General features: G+C 40.2%; 1 protein-coding gene across 2 annotated transcripts in view; it reads left to right on the top strand.

Annotated features, from left to right (window-relative positions):
• The window catches only part of SCAPER (S-phase cyclin A associated protein in the ER), a 112,356-nt gene that overhangs the window by 11,603 nt on the left and 80,925 nt on the right, over positions 1–19,828 (top strand). For both annotated transcript variants that reach the window (XM_062501244.1, XM_062501243.1), the window contains exons 7-15: positions 38–113; positions 558–675; positions 999–1,110; positions 1,546–1,686; positions 4,009–4,164; positions 4,309–4,451; positions 7,972–8,053; positions 8,167–8,319; positions 9,469–9,576. In XM_062501244.1, coding sequence (XP_062357228.1) covers positions 38–113; positions 558–675; positions 999–1,110; positions 1,546–1,686; positions 4,009–4,164; positions 4,309–4,451; positions 7,972–8,053; positions 8,167–8,319; positions 9,469–9,576 — 1,089 coding nt within the window. The remainder of the gene's footprint in view (positions 1–37; positions 114–557; positions 676–998; positions 1,111–1,545; positions 1,687–4,008; positions 4,165–4,308; positions 4,452–7,971; positions 8,054–8,166; positions 8,320–9,468; positions 9,577–19,828) is intronic.

Here is a 19,828-nt window from a genome sequence, read left to right as displayed (position 1 = left end):
CTTATGTTTTTACTGTCTCGTTCTTATTAAATTTCAGGCTAATATGGGTAATGGAAGCATATCCTTCTGCGGTTTGTCTGTGGACTGGAATGATGTTCTGGCGGATTATGAAGGTAAATTTTAATATATTACTGTGCTTGTATGGAAATGACAGCAAAAATTTAGAAAAATACCCATTTTATTCATGGCCAGTTCAGGTTTCAGAAGTTTGCCCAACACATTCCAAGTTATATTATTTTCTGTGTTGTTTCCTGAGAAAAGATGGACTTTGTGTTCAAACTATCTCTGTGTGTCTCTGTTCCTCAGTTCTCTTTCTGCAGCTCTCTGTTAGAATTTTATGGCTTTTAATCCAGTCTTATATTAACATGTGGATAAAAGTGTAATAAAATCGTAAAGCATTAAAAAAGGACAGGTATTAAAGATACATCAGTCTGTATTTTCACCTAGACCCAAGGAAACTGATCTGAGTGAGAACTAGAGAAACTAATCCTTATTATTGGCATTTCTTGTAGAGGAGTGTGTTTAAGTGATCCCCACCTTTGTTTTTATGTGCACAGCTCGTGAGTCGTGGCGCCAGAGCAACTCATGGGGAGACAGAGTGGAGGAAGAGCCCGCGCGTCCCCCCGGCCACGGCATCCACATGCACGAGAAACTCTCATCACCCTCACGCAAGAGGTGCTGTACTTGTTACCTGCCTGGCCCAGCCAGGGAAAACAAGCAACCAAACTTATGGCTAATGGAAGCTCTTCCTAAATCTGTCTGGTTAAGTCTCTGGGTGGAAAGTGCTACAGAAATCTGTCTTTTTTTCATGAGTAGGCTCGTGCTACGTTGTTCTCTAGCAAAACAAGTCTAGAAAAGCAGTATTCGCATTTAAAGGAAATAATTGCCCTCCAGTGGCCTATTTGTTTTCTCTTAGTGAAATGGCATAGAAATGTTTGCTACACTGTCAGTTAATATTGTCTAACTTGCTTTTGCTCTTCTTTGGCTTTTACTAAAAGAACAATAGCAGAATCCAAAAAGAAGCATGAGGAGAAACAAATGAAAGCTCAACAGCTGAGAGAAAAGTTACGTGAAGAAAAGACACTGAAGCTTCAGAAATTAATGGAGAGGGTAAGCTTTCTGTGATATAAAGGGCTGCTCTGCTGCCTTTCAGAAAAGAAAATTTTCCATATATTCAAGATTCAGATAGCGGTGAAATGAAGTTGTCATCTGAGTTTACGTAGTTTTCACAGCTGACTTGTGCATCACAACTATTAAAGAAAGCATTATTTCAAATAATGAACTGCTTGACTGTTTTATAGGAGACAATGTCAGATTCAGGGGAGGTATGACAAGAGTAGAAACATATTGCATGTATCCAACAGAAATGGTAAACTCAACAAACTGAAGCAGTGTATTTTGAGTTAAACTTAAGGCAGGCTTTTTGGAGGGCATGAAAACATTTTGTTACCATGAAGAAAGCTTCAAGGATTAGAAAATCCTGAGGAAAATTCAGGCCTTGTTGTCACATGCTGTGTTAGTAATGAATTGACTCATTCTGTGTAGGAGAAAGATGTGAGGAAATGGAAAGAAGAATTGTTAGACCAAAGGCGCAGGATGATGGAGGAGAAGTTACTCCATGCAGAATTCAAACGTGAAGTGCAGCTACAAGCAATTGTGAAAAAAGCACAAGAGGAAGAAGCCAAGGTAAGTGACTTTTTCAAGAGGAACTATTTAATAGCTATGCTTTTATAAATGTTGTAGCTCAGAGTGCTGCTGAGTTGTTTGTGAAAGACACTCTGGGTTAGATACGAGCACATGTGAGACATGAAGCAGATAAATACTGATGCCTAAATGGTGCACTCTTTTCTAATATGACTTAAAGTTAATTAGCTGTTACTAGACATCATGGTGGGTTGGTGTGGAAGGAAAGATGGGTTCAAATAAAGAGCTGATCATGACCTTCCTACTTTTGTTCCTCACAGAGGGTGGCAGCATTTTTGGTGGTACCTAGTCCTCCTGGAAGGACTAGAAGATCTGATGATCAATTCTCTGCTTTTCCAGCACCATGGGGGAGCTCATTTTTCTTCTTCTTTGTTAAAAAGCCATTCCAGATCCAGCATTGTGTGTCCTTAAACAGTAGTTGTGTTGCTGTGTTTTGTGCCACTGTTGTTGAGCAGCTGGGAATAGACAGAGACTTGCAGTTCATATAAGGCAATTATTCTAAATTAAGCATGTCTAGTGCTCCTCTGACTTAATACAAAATTCCATAAGGCAGTCACTAGATGGATGCTTTTTGGTTTGCTTCATTCATACTACTTCAATGCAATTTTTAATGGTTTTACCCCAGCCAGCAGCTAAGCACCCCACAGCCACACACTTTGCCTCCTGTCCCATGGGATGGGAGAAGAATCAGAAGTGTAAAGGTGAGAAATCTCATGGGTTGATACAGAAACAGTTGAGTAACTGAGTGGGGAAAAATCAGTTCTAAGAAAAAGGAAAATAACAGAGATAAATGATAAAGAAAGACAAGTGATGCAAGAGGAAACAGTTGCCAGTCCCTGAGCAGAGGCCCCACACCAACTTCCTCCCAGTTTTGTTGCTGCCCATGATGTGCTGTGGTCTCAGCTATCCCTTTGGTCCCTTGGCCTTGATGCTGTGTAAGCCCTGCTCAATAGTAACTAAACCATCCCTGTGTTGTCAGCATCGTTTCCAGCACAAATCCGAGACATAGCCCTGTCCTAGCTACTACAGGAGAGTTAACTCTATCCCAACCAAAACCAGCATAAAAGAAATGAAGTATTTTATTTTAAAGGCTTTTTTTTTCCCAAGTGAAGATACATGCATCTCCTCAAAACTGTTCCATTATATGATGAGCATGTATCTCAGCTGTGATTGATGCAGCTGTTCATTTGTATTTCAAGATAAGCACAACAAAACTGATTGTACTTTTTTTCCTTAGTTGCTGTTTCTCTCTTGGATTAAAAGGATTTCTAGACTACCTAATTCAGTCTGCCATACATGGATTACTATTTCATTATACCAGTGTGACTTCTGTAATTATATTATCTAGATCACACTTGCCATAGTTGCACAGATAAGCAGATGTTTCAAATATTGTGCGTGTTCAGGTGTGTGGGATGTGCTGCCCCATGAGGTTCTTGCGTTCTGGAAATCAAGGTTAATTGGGCCAGAAGGCTTTAGAGAAATAGCTGATGGGTAGGATAACTGCAGACCATGGTAACTGTTGCTGCCCAGTTGGTTATCTAAATTCTCAGTACTTGCTTGTTTACTGACCTGTAAAATCCATTCTGTAGATAGATTCTAGTCGGTAAACAAAGTTACAAACATGATCTTACCTCCCTTTTTCATGATCTGTTTATGTCTGTCCATATGTGTTCTCTTTACCTGTTTCATTTAATGTACACATTAAAGTTCTTTTAAGCTATCCTTTCCTTATTATTTTTTGTTCTTATGTGTTGCACTGTTCTATGGCTGAAAAAGATAATACCTGTTCCTGAAACAGGATGTATGGATAAGAAATATTAGACCATGAACCTGTTTGTTTTTTTCTAATTCATGCTATCTATACTTTCACTTTTTTAATCAGTAAGTACACATGTATTTAAAGTTAGCTCAAAAGCCCTGTTGAATTCTACTAGTATTTTACTGATTCAGCCCATCTGGGTTTCAGCATTACACATTTTGTGACTGAGAGAATGGACTGATGAAATCTCAATGCTGATAGAATTGAGAGAATTTTTCTGTATTTTATCCAAAATTTTTTGTTTCTCTAATACAATTCAGATTTTCTTGTTATATTCCATGGGCTGTCTTGTTTAAAACAAACAAAACAATAAAATATCATTACCAAACCTATTCTCAAGTTGGTGGTTTTCCAGCCCATTCTGGAGGAATGTCCCACCAGTTTAATTATCAAGTGGATAATTAACAAATGGGAGAAATTCCTTAAGATGAAACCTATTTCAACTTCTTGGGTCTTTTCTTACGCTTTCTGATTGTGTTCAGGTCAATGAAATTGCTTTTATAAACACCTTGGAAGCTCAGAACAAGCGCCACGATGTGCTGAACAAGCTCAAGGAGTACGAGCAGCGCTTGAATGAGCTGCAGGAGGAGCGCCAGCGAAGGCAGGAGGAGAAACAGGCACGGGACGAGGCAGTGCAGGTATGGGCTTTGTACCTGCAGGGGCTCACTGAAGTGCAGCTTGGTGTTTCTTTTTGGCTCTGCAGACGTTCAAGCACAGTTTCTATCAATTCCTATGTGTTCCATGCCTGAAAGAGCAGTGAGAATTCATTTTTCCCTGGCTAGGAGCGCAAGAGAGCCCTGGAAGCGGAGCGGCAGGCCCGGGTGGAGGAGCTGCTGATGAGGAGGAAGGAGCAGGAAGCACGGATTGAACAGCAGAGACAAGAGAAGGAAAAAGCACGGGAGGATGCAGCACGGGAGAGGGCCAGGTAACTTTGCAATCAGTTCTTTGGTTCCCTTCACTGTTATCCTCCCCAGCAAACTGCACCTTCTCTGTAACAGCAGTACCTTCCAGCTTGTCAGGCTTAAGATTTTAAAAAAGTGGCATTCCCACATTCTTGATGAATGGCTTGGGAGAAGAAATCAGGTGAGTCGTCATAAATTGTGTAGTATGTTTTTGTATTGCTTACATACATGCACAATGTAAGTCGTAAGGCTGTATTTTATTGTATTTTATTTTTAAGGCTGTATTTCATTATATTCATCTTGGTTTTATTGCACACAAGACCTTGTAATAATTTGTTTTTTGCATATTTCACCCTAGTTCTCAAAGGCAGCACGATTAATACACCCATGTTCTCCATTTCCTCCACTCTCCAGAAACTTTTGGACTTATTGGCATCAATTTGATTTCACCATGTTGTAGACACCAAAGACTACATTTGTGAAGCACGCAGCCAGGAAATCAGGCTTTATTCATTCTGCTGCCTGTGAGCTACTTGGTTTATAATTTTGCCCATAATTAAAAGTTCATAAAGAGAGCTTCACACAGACTCTTCTCCCTCTTCCTTTTGAGCCAAACATGAGGTGCAGAGAGAAAGAATGTTCATGTGTGAGACAGGTTTACTTTCCAGTCTGATGCAGTCTGATACATTCTACTTGTTTAATTTACCAAATTCTCTTTGTATTCATCTCCTATTTCTCCCTCTTCCCCTGCAGTTCCCCTGCCACAGACATTCCTTAAAACGTTGGTAAAAGTTAAGGGTTTTTTTCTCTGATGGGTTTTTACTAATGGTTCTGAACACGTTTTTAATGTCATGGCTTGTTTTCTTCAAAATTGTCTTGAAGAGGGTTTTTTTTCCCCCAAGTAAAATATTCAGAAATGTATTGATCACCTTTCATCTTCTGAAGTCCTGAGTGACATCATAGATTCAGCTTTCCATTAGATGTGTAATGAATTCTGGTCAGAATCTGTAGCCTTTTCTGGAGCTTCATGGACCTTTCCTCAGTGTATTGAGGAAAATCACAATGAGATAGAGTGAGTTGGAAGGGATCCTTCAGTATGTTATTCTCATTTGGAAATACTCGAGGAAGATTAGGACTAATGGAGGTTTTGGTTGTGCTGTTTTGGGAAGATAGACCCTGCATGTGTAAGGCTTCTACATCTTTCTGAAATTTGAGGAAAGCCTCAAAGTAAGCAAATGGACAATAATTCCCCTATTGACATCTTTGTCTTCTAAGGCCTTCTACAGTTAGATCCTGGTGGAAATCTCCAAGCATTTCATTCCTTGCTCTTTGAGTTTAATCAGAGTTAAATCTGCTCCATCTCTTTGTTGCCCCATTCATTTCCTTCTGACTTGTGAGGAGAAGCAGTTTCCGTTTGCCTTCTGTTGCTGTTGTGTGTCAGCAAATCTGCTCTGCTTGTTGGTCTAACACTCCATTTTCAAACCCTTTGTACTTGATATTGCAGTGCCGTGCTTGCACTTGTTTTTCTTTTCTTTTTCTTTGCCAGATGTTGATTACATGAGAGGTCTTTTCCTTTCTTTTTTTGGTTTTTTTTTTATAATTTTGGGAAAGAGTAGGAAAGAATGTGTGTGGTGCCTTACAGTGTGGTGATTCTGTTATGTCTGGGTCATTACATGTCTCTGATAACAGTTCTGAGGTTTCTCTAACATAACAGAGTGAGGGGAGGACTCAGTGTCCTGGGTTTGAAGCTCAGGGAGGGATGAGTTTGACAGGAATCTGGCTGTCCTGTCCCTTCCATCCTGGATTGCAGTGTGCTTTGGTGGAAATTTGGGGTTATCATTTGGTGTTTTGTTGGGCTTTTTCCTGCTGCTAGGATTTGGCTTGTATCCTGAACATTTAATACTGGCTGGAATGAGCAATTTTTGCAGTGTCTGCTTAAAGTTTCTTCAGTGTAAGCTTTACTGTGTGCATCTGTTGGTGATTAAAACATCTGTATGAATGGAATAATGTACTTAAAACTGACTTTAAAAGCCCCTCTGCCCTTAACTTGTTTCCAGTAAAGTTCTAGTTGTAGTTTCAAAGTATTTTATATTCCAGAGTTGAAATCCACAATACAGAAAATGCTGAAACAATAAAACTGTATAAAATACCCTAACCATGGAAAAAGAATGCTTTTCAGCAGGGCTTGTGCAGGAGTTGTGCTGATGCTCTATAAATGGAAACCTGAAAATTTTGTTTCAAAGACAAAATATTACCCAAAGTATGAAATGGTAATAATCTGCTGTAGTTTGTAGCATTAAACATATATGTAAAAATGCAGACTGAAAGAAACAGCTAAAATGAGCTTGTAGTTCAGTTTTCCTTTCTGTACCTCAGGGACAATAATTCATAAAGTACCTGATGCTCATCCGTAATCTCCTCCTCACCCCTCCTACACCCACAGTTATTGGAAGAGTTCATTTTTTTTCTCTGAAAGAGCAATTTTCATTGGTTTTCATTTGATTTACTTCCTCTGCTGTCATATTTCCTATCCCCTTCTATATTTTCTGTGTCTTTTTGTTTTGAAAATGTTACTGTATCTCAGCCTTCTACCTTTATGGAACTGATTCTGTTTTATTCTATCAGATTTCTGTTTAAAAGCCCAGACAAACAGGAATCCACATGTGATGAAATCTATTGCAGTTTGGATAGTGGTTCTTATGTCAGGCTCTCTAGTTTTGTTGCTCAGGCTCCTTTAATTTTGGAATGTTTTTGAAAAGATGGCTGATGGCTTTGATTGACTCCTTCACAGCTCAATTTTACTCAGAGCCTTCATTATTTCTTTGGCACTTCAGAGCTGCCAGGCTTCTCTCCCATCACATTTTACAAGTTTTGTTTGTATGAACAGCATGAGCAGCTGACTTCCTTCCCCTTCAGGATTTAATTGCTCCTCTTAATTGCTCCCTTCCCAACTAAGAAGTTGTTCTTGATGAAACTCTTACCTGAGGGTTTCTGCTTAATGCTCATGGTTGCAAGTCAAGTTACACCCCTTGTTCTTTCCTCAGAAAAAAAAATCTAAATCTCTTCAACAGGGTGGTGCTGTTGATCAGAGTTTTTATCTGGAAGTTTCATTATTTAAATTTGTACCAATGAACATTTTATAGAGCACTGCCCTCAGTGCTGCAAGGGGTTTTCTTGATTTGTTGTCTACTCCTCCCCATTGGTTCACTGACTGCCGCCCTTGGCTGAGGAGTGCAAGTGGTGACAGGGTTTCACATTCATCACTCTTTTGTGGCATCTTCTGGACTGTCATTGCTCTGATTGGGACTGAGGTGTGATCCAGGTTCTGCTACAAAGGTTCAAGTGTCTGTCTTTGTCAAGTCATTCAAATGAAAATGTCTGCATTCTCTGTTACCCGAGTTGCTTTTTGTTGTTTTCATTTTTTCTACTGAACAGTCTTAATTTTTGGATTTTCTTGTTCTGCATTCCAAACATAAATGTGTCAGTATTACTCATGCTTTAGGTTGATATAAATTCTCCCTGTACTTATTATCTTTTTGTTAGAGATCGAGAAGAGAGGTTGGCAGCTCTTACTGCAGCTCAGCAAGAAGCCATGGAAGAACTGCAGAAGAAGATTCAGCTGAAGGTATAAAAGGATACATTAGTTGAAAAATACCTCAGTATTTCTTTGCACAGTTCAATTCCATTTGCTGTCGTCCAATGTGTTTTCTCTTCTTGCTTTGTTTATTTTCCATTCAGCATGATGAAAGTATTAGAAGGCACATGGAACAAATTGAGCAGAGAAAAGAGAAAGCAGCTGAGCTGAGTAGTGGAAGACATGCTAACACTGACTATGCACCAAAGCTCACCCCCTATGAGCGGAAGAAGCAGTGCTCATTGTGCAATGTCATGGTGAGTTGGGCAGGGGGGATGCTGCTGCAGTTGCAAGACCAACCCAAGCCATGAAGCTACAAGTTCTGCTTCACTCACTTGCACATTTACTGTATCCCTGCTCAGCTTTTGTAAAAGGTGCATTTTACTCTTCTGTCCATAAATCAGGTGGGTTAGGGAAGATGTAAAAAGGCTCTAGAGTTGTGGGTAGCATGGAGACTGTGGGCAGTGCTCAGTTATTGGCTGTCTCTTCTCTAAGAGAAGCAAGAACTCAGAAGCATCAGATGGAAGATGGTAGTTAAAAGATAGATTTAAAGCAAAGAATGTGGTCTTTACATAGCAGGCAGCTGAGCTGGGAACACCTTGCTGTAAAATGCTGTGGATGTTGGAATTTACTGTGAGTTCAGGGGCTGATTGGTTAAGTGTCATTGGACTGAAGTTCACAGGGAAGCCATATCAAGCTCAAGATGTTCTTGAATTGAGTTTGGTTGGATGCTTGGAAGTGTTGGACAGGAAAAGGTGTGTTCTCCCTGTCTCCCCTCTTCGTTTGGTGTTTGATTTTTTGGTCGCTCTTGGGAGCCAAGGACATTGCTAGGCAGAGGCCCAGCCTCAGCAGGGGCTCTCTGCCTGTGCCTGCCCTCCCTGTCCCAGGAATGGTAGGGGAGAGAAGCCCCAGCACCTGGGCCAGAGCTGAGAGATCGTGTACTGGTAACTGCTGTCACTGCTTTGCAGAGACTCTGCATCGCTGGAGCCTTATGTGCCACTGAGCATTATTTCTCTTTAATTGCTGCATTAAGCAAGATTGCATGGGATCACCTCAGGCAGTGCTGGAACAGAAACTCAGGCTCAGCAGGCTGGAGTCTTGTGTACTCACTGATCATGCATTTCAGAATGAAACTCCAGAATATGAAATGAGATTGAAGTGAAAATGAGAGGAGAGCCTAATGTATCTTTTAATCTGTTATTACACTGCTGGCTAGCAAATCATTCTGGAATTTATTGCTAAATCCTGCATAAAATATGTTTACGTAAATTAGGTTTTATTACTGTGCTTGAATTTCTGAACATACCCTTGATATATTGGCATATTTTATGTTACGGTTAAAGAACTGTTATTTATCCATGATGGAATTTGCAAAGGAAAAACAACTGAAGCTATTGTCATTACAGATTTCATCAGAAGTGTATCTTTTCAGCCACATTAAAGGGAAAAAACACCAACAAGCTGTGAGAGAAAACAGTAGTATACAAGGACGAGAGCTTTCAGATGAGGAAGTGGTAAGTTTTGTAGTATTCTTCTATATTACTTCTGGCTTTAAATGCCCTTCAGCTGAGTAACCTATGAAAGTCTTGACGAAAAAGGAGTTGAACAAGACTTTTTGTTAGCATGGGAATCACAGCAGGCTACCAATGAAAAGCAGTGAAAGGAGCAGTGCATTTACACACTGCAGGCAATTGCCATTTGAAGTTGTTTCTTTATAAAATGTGACTAGTTGCTCTTCTGTTAATCAAAGACATTTTTCATGTCACTACATTTATCTTTTAATCCTAAAAATCTTATACATTACAGTTGTCACCATCTTGCTAGTTTCTTTGTTTCTTCTTGTTGCTTCAAATCCCTTAGTCCATTTTAGGTGAGCAGATGTGCTATCCTCTGCATCAAGATCCATAATGCTGAAAATGGTATTGCTGAATTACTTCAAAATGTAAGATTTGAAACGTTTTGGAAGTATTAATATTGCTAAAAGGAATAACAGTTTTTCAGTAGCTTCTTTAGAAGAGTTTGCATTTAGGGTGATTTTGAGGAAGCATTGAGGACATTTTATACTATACCAAGAGATTACTCTTTTAATGTCTTATTTAATTTTTCATTGCTGTTGCCAGAATTCAACTACGGAATTAAGTCAAACCATTTTCTATGAGAATTTGGGTTCTGCCCCATCCAAAAAAATCTGTGAATGCCCTGTATTATATCTGCCAGGTGTTAGGAGGAAATAGTGTGCAAGTCAGTTCTTCAGCACTGATTCAGATTGAACTTAATTGTGTTTGGAAATGTGTTTCCAGCTAAGCTGGTTCAGATGTCACTGTCCAGTAGTTCTAATTTTTTCACTTTCCTTCACAGTTCTTTTACTATTTTTATTTACTGGAATCTTCTCTTTGCTTTCAGCTTCTTACATCTGGTTGTAACATGTTTTCCTTTTTTAAAAAGCTTTGGAGAGTTAGGTGTCTGAAGTACTGAAATCCACAGAGGTGTTTAGCACTGGAAAAGCAGAAAAAGAGCTGGAGAAGCACAGTAGTCAGGAGAAATAAATGTTCATGGAGTTGCACCTTCCTACCCCTTCCCAGATGTAATGAAACTATATAAACTGGTTTCTCAGTTTCTTTTTTCCTCTTGGACGGTGGTTAGTGGGAGTTGTGTGGTTTTGGATTTGCATTTTAGGTGCCAGGCTTCTCATGTGAGAAATCTCCATACTGCAGCTGTTTGCCTAGAAATACCAGCTGTGACATTTCCCAGAATCTGTCCTGTTGTGGGCAGTCCCAAGTATTGATTGACATTTTCTTGGATTTCTCTGGCCTTTACTGGTACCTGTCTGGCCACTGGTGTCTGAAATGTGGTTCCTGATGGGCAGCTGGCTCAGAGGAGTTTGGAGGAAAACTGTGAGCTGGATTTCCTTGTGGCTGGGCATTACAGGCTTTCCACATCTAATCTGATAGCTGAACAATTCCAGTTTCTGGAAAATGGAATCGATACTGACAGCTGTGTTTGCACCCAGCTGCTGAAAGAGAAGTTCCACTAGAGGGCACAAAGATCCTGATTTTTGTGCCTAAATCCAGGGCTTCTCAGCAAAACATTTTGATGAGAACTTGAGAACTAGATGAAGGTTAAATGTACGTATTTCTCGAATAATGCTTAGTGCAGGAGAGAAGGGAGATGACAATTTTAACTGAATGAACAGCCTGGGAGTTACTATAGCAGATTCCAATATCCTTAACCAAGGTGGTGCATAGTATTTGGCGCACTGGCAGTGTATGGATGCTTCCATTGTTAGGTATTTTATATATTATTTATGACTGTATTTCAGTTAGTTCAGAATTTTATACTTGGACTATGTTATTACAACCTGAAATTTCCTAGGTCTGAGGCCTTCTCTGCTTTTTAGTACTTTTTTTTGTCCCCAAAGAGCACTCATTATAGGCAATCATTATAAGTAAGACACTCATTATAGATCTGGGCAGTGTAAAGTAGGAAGCAGTTTTACTAACCAAAGCAGTCTGCTTTGTGTATCCCTTTATTCAGCATGCATAGTTAATGCCAATCTCACAACTAAAGCATTCAGTAACATCTCAAGTTTTGAAATACTTGAAGAAAAAATTCCAAAGCATTATATAGAAGGGAACCCATATTCCAGGGAAGCTTTGTAATAGTCATAGTTACTTATTTATCACTGTTTTCAATTTTTCAGTCAGTGAAGGTAACTCTAGTGAGAACACACTTGTGCTACTTAAACTTATTACTTGTCATCTGTGATGTCTTTAGATTATATGTCTTGTCTGTGACCCTTCTTTTTTGACATAAAAGGTTTTATTTATATCACCTTTGACCTAATAAAATTTCACCTTTAACCTTGTGCACTTGACACCTCAGATAACTTGCTCTTGATCTTTGACTCATTTTGAGTTCAGCCTGTTCAGTATATTAGGTAGCTGCCTGGAAAGAAAGCTTTTGTAAAATTCTAATCTGATCATAGAGTTCCTTTACTATTACTCAAGAAATCACAGGATTTGAAATACTTTAATTTTGTCCATATTGGTACCTCAGATTTAGGTATCTCCTGAAGACTTTGGAAACTGATTTAGCAAATGATGATATAATTTCTCTTCACACAGTAAGGATTTTTCTTGGTTGATTTGACGGTGAACAAAAGGTTTAAAACTTCTTAGTGTTCATGGACACTGTTTCCTCTGGGCCAGGTGGGTGGTAGGAGTTGGTGTTGCCAGAAATAAAAAGAAGCTGATTTATTCTAGGGATTGTCTCTTTGCCATAGTGTCTATGAATTCTGTAATTTTAGGGACATTTTCAGAGGTAAAAGCAGACTTCGTGTTGGAGCAATGTCCCACGGGTTTGGCATTATGTACTTATTGTGCTTAATTCCAGCTTGTCTGGTGCAGGACCTGACAGCTGGGATTAGACCATCAGTAGGGTGAATTCATTTGTGAATTCAACATAAATTGATGTGATGTGAATCACACAAAAGAAATAGTTTTGCTGTGAATGAAGATACAAGAATGAAAAAGCATGAAGTTCTTTCTCAGATTGTGTGGCAGCTTCATTGCATGTCAGGCTGTTGGGTTTTCTTCACTTGGGGCTTTATTAGTCTCCAGGTGAAACAGTTGTAGCTTTCTCTTACAGCAAAGAGCTCTAGGTTTTCTAACATTGGTTATCCTGTAAAAGCAAATTAAGTTCTGTTCACATTGGTTGCTTCCTTTGTAACTTTGCTTTTGTCTGGCCTCTTATGGATACATTAATTCACCTAGGTGGTAAAACTTGCAGCAGGCTAAAATTCATCGTCAGTGTATTTCTGAAGCTTTCAGTGCTCCCAATGCCCCACACAATTTCAGCATTATCTCCAGTGCAGTAAGAGCTTCCTTGCCTACATTATCTCTGTGCTCAAGTGCCTGGCTGCTCCCATCAAACTCTCAGCCTCGCCTGCTTTTGCTCTGCCATTTTCTGTGCTATTGATTTCTCGTCCCTCTCTCAACATCCACCTTGCTTTTAGTTCAGCAAAAGATGTTAACAGTGTAAGCAATTTGCTTTCATTGACTTCACTGGAATCAATTAGTATGTTGGTAGTCCTAATTGCTTTGCTGAATTAAATAAAGCCTGTGTGACACAAAAGCCTCACTGAAAAGGTGCCTGCAAAAGCCATAGGACAACACCTGGTGATTTCATTACGCTGAGGAGTCTCTGCAAGGACCTTGTAGAGGTTTTCTCCCACTTTTAGCTCCTACAGATTCACTTTTATGCCCCTCTGCTTTCCCTTTTGTCTTTGCCTTTCTTGTCTCTCCTGGTTTGTTTGGAGAAATACACCCAAGAGCTCTCTTTGAACCATTGTCCCAGCTTGCTCTGCATCTCCTGGCGTTTAAATGCCATGGTTTAAAGGGACATTCAGAATATAAATCATGTCGTTCCATGTGGTCTGTGAATGTTTCTAATAAGTGAAAAGCTCTTCTAAAAACCAGATGCAATAGATAACTTGGCAGGGCTTGGTTAATTTATAAAAGGTACATGCTACAATTTTATGTAATCCAAAGAAGGATGGAGGAATATTAATGAACTGTTGTTGTCTATGTGAAAAATGTGGGGTTTTTTTTATCAGGAGAGAAAACTGATTCTATTGTCATTATAAAAAGGCAACAAAGAACTTCTAAGAGGTGTATTTAGATCAAATGAAAGGATAATCCCATGAGGGAGCAGAGAGGTGATTGTTGTCTGAAGACTGAGAGCGTTAAAATGTGAGGATTTATATAAAGACCTGGTTGGGTGAGCCCACCCACGTTCCTTTAGAAAAAGCTGCTGGCCAGTGACTAAAGCTGCCTTGGAGTGTGGCTGCCCAGCTGGCTGGGGCTGCAGTGGGAGCCTGTCCTGGCCCAGCTCTGATTTACAGAGTGCCTCCTGTGCTGGCTGCTGCCCCAGCTACAGGCAGGGAGTGCTGGGAGCCCGGGGCAGAGCTGGGCTGGTACCTGTGCTGTGCCAGCCCGGTGAGCTTTACAGCCAGAGCTTATGTTCACAGCACTTGGATGTTCTAAAAGATTTTTAGATTTTTTTTCTCTGAAAGAAATTGAGCTGTTTTCTTAGAGGTGTGTGCTTATTTCATTATTTCTTGCAGAGGAAATTACTGAGGGAAAAAGATGTGGGAATAGTTTAATGTCTGACCCTTCTTGCTCTTCATCTGTGTTGACAAAGAGCTTTCTTGTCTAGACACGTGGTGGTGCCAGGATTTTGCTAATTATTATTATTTTGAATAACTATGTTTTCATTGCAGTTCAATTATATGTAACTATTGTTTTATTGCTTTAGCCTTTGCAGTATTGAAAAAATGCTTTTGTTTTCCTTTCTGAATCAGAGGGTTTTCAGATTCTTGTATTGAAATGAATAATAGTGTTTTATAAGCTCCTTTGGTAGCCTGTCTAAAAGATATGATTAAGCAAGATGGAAAATAATACTAAGCATGGCCACATTTTTAGCTTCATCTAATAGAGGAGTTTGAAGTGTTTATACCTGTGGGTATGTGGCTTTTAAAAATCATTATACACAATTAATTATTCTCTTTTTGATTCTGGAACATTGATATGTATGTTACATGCCTACCTGTATTCATAGACAGGTCTGAGGTGGAAGGGACCTTAGAGCTCTGCCAGTGCCACCCCTGCCATGGCAAGGACACCTTCCACTCCCCCAGTGCTCCAAGCCCTGTCCAGCCTGGCCTGGCACCTCCAGGGATCCAGGGGCAGCCACAGCTCTGTCCAGTGTGCCCAACCTTGCTCTTGCCCTGGTGTTTGCCTTTCATCTCTCCTGGTATTTGGCTGCTGCACTCTCACCATTACAGACCGGGGAGATGACCCTGCTCCAGCTCTGGGGGTGCTGCAGCTATTTCTGGGCTCATGCTGGTACATGTGTTTTGGTCATATGAAGATTCCTGTTTGCTTTATCCACACACTTCACAGTTCTTTTTTCTTTTCTTGGCATTTGATTATAGTTCTCCAACAGTAGCCCATTTTTCTTCTCTCTTGCTCAGGGGAAGCAATCTGTAAATCACTTGCAAACAAGAACTCCCCATCTTAGTAAAGCCTCAGGTTCTGGTTGAGTTGGCTTTACTCATTTTTTTTTTTCCTGAGGAAGGAAGGATATTTTTTTAGAGCAGACTTGCATGTTGCTAGAGGAGTGGAATTACACCAGGCATCTGTGGTCCATTCTTGTTTATGGAAATTTCCTACCTGTGGTCTTTTCAGCCCAGGAGCTCTGGCCATGTCGTTCTGCTGTGAATTCTTCTGTCCTAGAAGACATTGTCACGAACAATCAATTATTATTAAGTCTAATCCGTGTTGCAGCTTGCAGATGGTCTCTCACTACCACATACATCAATTCTAGTTTTTTGTACTTTGCATAGCAATAGATCCTTACCTTTAATTTACTATAAAGTGTTGTTTTTCTTGGCAAAAATGGATGTGATTACTTGTTTGTTGGCTGTGCCTTTAATTTGGATAGATCACTGCCAGGAGCTGCACCCTTCCTATTTTTGGCTTGGATATCTTGAATATTCCCAGCCAGTAAAAAAAGCTACTGCTGGCAGGCCAAAGTGCACTGTGATTCCCCCCTTTCTCTCAGCTGACCTTGCAGCCAGATGATAATGTCAGTGCCTTCCAGCTTTCCTCCCTCATCTGCAGGGATGCTTTCCATGGCCAGGATGCAGAATTCTCATCCTCACACAAGAGACACTTTTACTTTGCCTTCTGTTCCCACATTTTGGAGTGATAAGTGGGAATGATATTAAAAATCTGAAGAATTACTTAAAGCTCCTATTAAGAGATTTATTTGTTATTTATCTTAGTGTCAGACTGTCGTGTCATTGAATCTAGAGACAAGCAAGGTGACTGAAAGTGCAGTCACTATTAGCAGTAAAAATAGTTTTTAGTTTGGGCATGCTAAAAAGCAGGATTAGTCCCTCATGGGAAAAAAAAAACCTGAATCCAAAATGTCAAGGAAAACCTAGTTGTACAATGAAAGGTCCCTCTTCAATTTTGAATGAATAATACAACTTTTCAATGCTCTCAACTCATCTTCTGAAATACAGTCTAGCATAGTGTCCTGGTTTGAAGGACAGGTGTTTGCCAAGGAAAGCAGAAGCTTCCCCTTGGACTGAAAGAAAATGTGATTCTTCCGATTATAAGAGAGCTCTCAGGCAAAGATATGGGGGTAGGAATAACAGTTCTTTACTAGTGTATCTAACAGGACAAACAAGAACAACAACAACTATGAAATTACCCACAAACAGAACAGTGACTCAGTCCCAGTCCCTTTCTGGCTGCAGGCACCTTTTCCCTGAGCTGCAGTTCCCGGTGCTGGGGGCGGGCGGGTCCCGCAGAGCCGCAGGAGGGCTGGGGGTGATGGCAGCGCTGTCCCAGGGGGAGAGAGAGATGGAGAGAGAGCTCTCCGCTCACGGTGTGGGTCCTGGTGCTCAGCAGAGTGCTGGATGGTGGCAGGTTACAGCAAGAAGGCAGCCGGGCAGGGTCCGATGGTGGTTTCCTGACGCAGGGATGGGGCACAGACGGCGATCGTCCTTCTCGTCCGAACTCCGCGGGGGAAATGGGCCGAGGCCCAGCCTTCCTCTTCCTCTTCTGGCTGTTTGAATCTTGTGGGGTTTCCCTCTTCCCTCCCGTCCCCTCCCCCTTGTCACCAGGGCCCAGTCAACAGGTATCTTAGCATGACAATGGGGAAAATTCCACAGAGGGAAAAGGGAGAGAACCAACCCTCAACACATAGAAATGTGAATAATTAAAATCTTGATTTTGAGAAAATAATATTTGAAAATTCATTACATTATAACCTGTTTCTTTTACGTGTAGCACCTCTATTAACACTTATTAATTCATATTTTGGGGTGGATCATCTCTTGTGGTCCTATAATAGTACTTAATAGTAAGAATTAATGATCATTTGTGTTTCAGGCTGTCATTGTTTGAAATTGAAGTGTGCTTTCAATATAACTCCTAGTCTGCTTCAGCATCTGTTTTCAATATTGAATATTGTCCTAGGTTATGATGAAAAAATAAAATAGTGAGTTCTGTTGAAACATGTAGTAAAATCATGAACAAATATTCCTGTGGTAATGTGATTTAGAACTGAACCTCAAAAAACCCTTCAAAATTTGGCAAATATATCCCTTAAGTGATTATATGCATAAGTAAGGAACCATTATTCCTGACATTTGTAATAAATAGTGAAAACATTTTTTAATTATTTTCTCCAGTTACAGGATATTGTTTATTTTGAAGCAGGTAGAGATGTAAGTCCAAAAGATATATGTAGGCTTCAAAATAGTTACCTACTGATTTGCTAGAATATATTCCTTATGTACCCTACCTTTGTGGAAAATACTCAGTTTGATATAAATTTTTATATTAAAATGGTAAATGAATGACAGCTATTATTATGTGATATAAGCTACTGCAAGTATTTCTTTATAGTCTTCCTCATGTTTCTATTTAATGCTGATGGGAAAAGGGCAAGTAACAACAAGTGTTTGGAAGTTCTGAAGACTGAATTTAGGTAAATAGCTGGAGACAGATGTTTTTCAAGTTGCCTTGGTCTGCAGAATTGGGTTAGATCACTTATGCCTTTTCTTTCAGAACTTGGGATCCAAGGTTGGAAAGAATACAAAAATAACAGAATAACCAGCCTTACAGTATTCTGGCATTTTTGCTGCAGTTCTGGCCAGAATCCAGAAATATAGAAGGGAATGAAAATGAAAATATAACAGAGGGGGAAAAAAAAAAAAAAGAACTATAAACTCTTGAGATTCAGCAAGGTCATTTTGCCTTAGTTTTTTTTGGGTGAAAGTCCAATAGCCAGGAAGGTTTTGCCCATGTGTGACTTGATGAGTTTATAAGTGATGGAGCACAGCTAAGGAGCCCTGGGTGGCCATGGCACTGCCAGCCTTGCCCTGCCCATGCTGGGCACAGGATGCCCCTGCAGTGCTGCCTCCCTGATTGTCTGGCTGCTGCTCCTGGCTGCTGCAAGGATTCCAGAGCTCCCGTCCCTGCTGCTGCTAGGGGGGCACTGCTAAGGGAGGAGCAGGGATAACACAGGATCTGCAGCTGGGGCTGCCCTCACCACCACAGCCAGGCTCTCCTTCCCTTCTTTGCTTTGCTGTAATATTGTCCTGCCTATGCAGGCTTGCCCCAGGCAGAATTCATAAAAAGGCAACACTTAGAAAGAAAAGAACAGGAAATAAGTATTTCTGTTAGGGTTACCTCTAGTTTTAGAAGGAGGGAATTTTGTTAGGAAGAATTCTGTTTGGCACACTTCACAATTTAATAAAGTTCCTGTTAATATTTTCTGAGTAGTGAAATGAACAGTAGCATATATGTAATACAGAGAGCCAAGAAGTGTCATAGTCAAAAAGACAGGGTAGGAGCATGATTTTGCAGTTGTGTCCTGATTTGATAAATCCATATCCAAGGTTTCATCTGCCAAGGACCGATCCATGGATGCTCTTGCTGTAATTAGGACACTAAATGGGAAGAGGTGCTGAAGAGTTTAGTCTTGTGAGTGGCTATTATATGGAGAGGATGTCAATTGGGAAATTTCTTGTCTAGCTGTTGTATTTTATACAGATTACTGAGGTTCAGAATCTGGTTTAAGGTATGGTTTTCCTCAGCTTAGGAGAAGTGGACCCTGCTCAGCTATACAGCATTTCAGCACTTTGTAGCATTTGCTGCACTGTCCATGGAAAACTTTGCAATTATGTTTGTTCCAGAGTCTGAAAAAATTACTTTTCTTTCAGGGAATATTGGTTGCAATGCTGTTATCTTTGCAGTGTAAACATTCCATATCAGAAACAGAGAAAACATTGGTTGTAAGAAGTGCCTAGTCAAGTAAAATTATCAACTTCAAGATATGAGATTAACAGGGTAGATTTTCGGGTTCAGGCAGTTGAAGGGGACTAGGCAATAAGCAGCAGGAATGTGACTTCAGGGGTGACCTTATTTTCTTTAACTTCAATGGTTTGGCAACTCATTTTCTCATGTAGTTTGGTGATTAGGCCCATCTGTTGCATTTGGAAAGCTTCAGGATTTTCAGTGACTTGACTAAAAGTCAGAAGAGTTGGGAATGGAGAGAGAAGGAAGGAATAGCAAAGACATTTTTTGTAAATAATCTAATTTCTGTCTGCTCTGCAGTGACTGCAGTTTTACATGGGCATTTGATATTAGTCTTTATCACCTTGTTTGTAAATAAAGTATTGAAACTTTTACAGAAATTGATGTCAGTTCAAAAAATTACTTCAGTGTTCTATAAAAATTTAGATGTTCCATGCTGTTGTCCAATAACAACATGTCTCTACAAAATGCCATTAAATATCACATGGTGGATGTTTACTACCTTACTTTTACTTCATGGCTTTTTCAGCTGGAGACTGAGGGTCTCCCCCTGAGACAGATACAGGATACTTTGGGATTTAAACAGTAGTCCTTAGCTTTGGAGAATGCATGGAAGTAACACAGGAGAGAAAGAACAGGAGTATTTCAACTCTAATGGTCGCTGAGCCATCATGACATGAGCAGAGAGGAGCATATCCAGGTGATCATGAAGAAATCCATGTCATCATTCAGTTCTTGTTCCTTTATTTTGCAGCTGTACATCCCAGCACAGAACAGAGCCTGCTCTTTGTGGCACAGATTCTGCCACCTTCATGAAAGCTGAGACCTTACTTTGTGATGCTCCTGATTTCAGCTGTGCAGCTCAGAGGAT

Source organism: Cinclus cinclus, chromosome 13 (genome assembly GCF_963662255.1).
Source record: "Cinclus cinclus chromosome 13, bCinCin1.1, whole genome shotgun sequence".
Lineage (NCBI taxonomy): Eukaryota > Metazoa > Chordata > Aves > Passeriformes > Cinclidae > Cinclus > Cinclus cinclus.
This window is presented reverse-complemented; position numbering and strand designations above follow the sequence as displayed.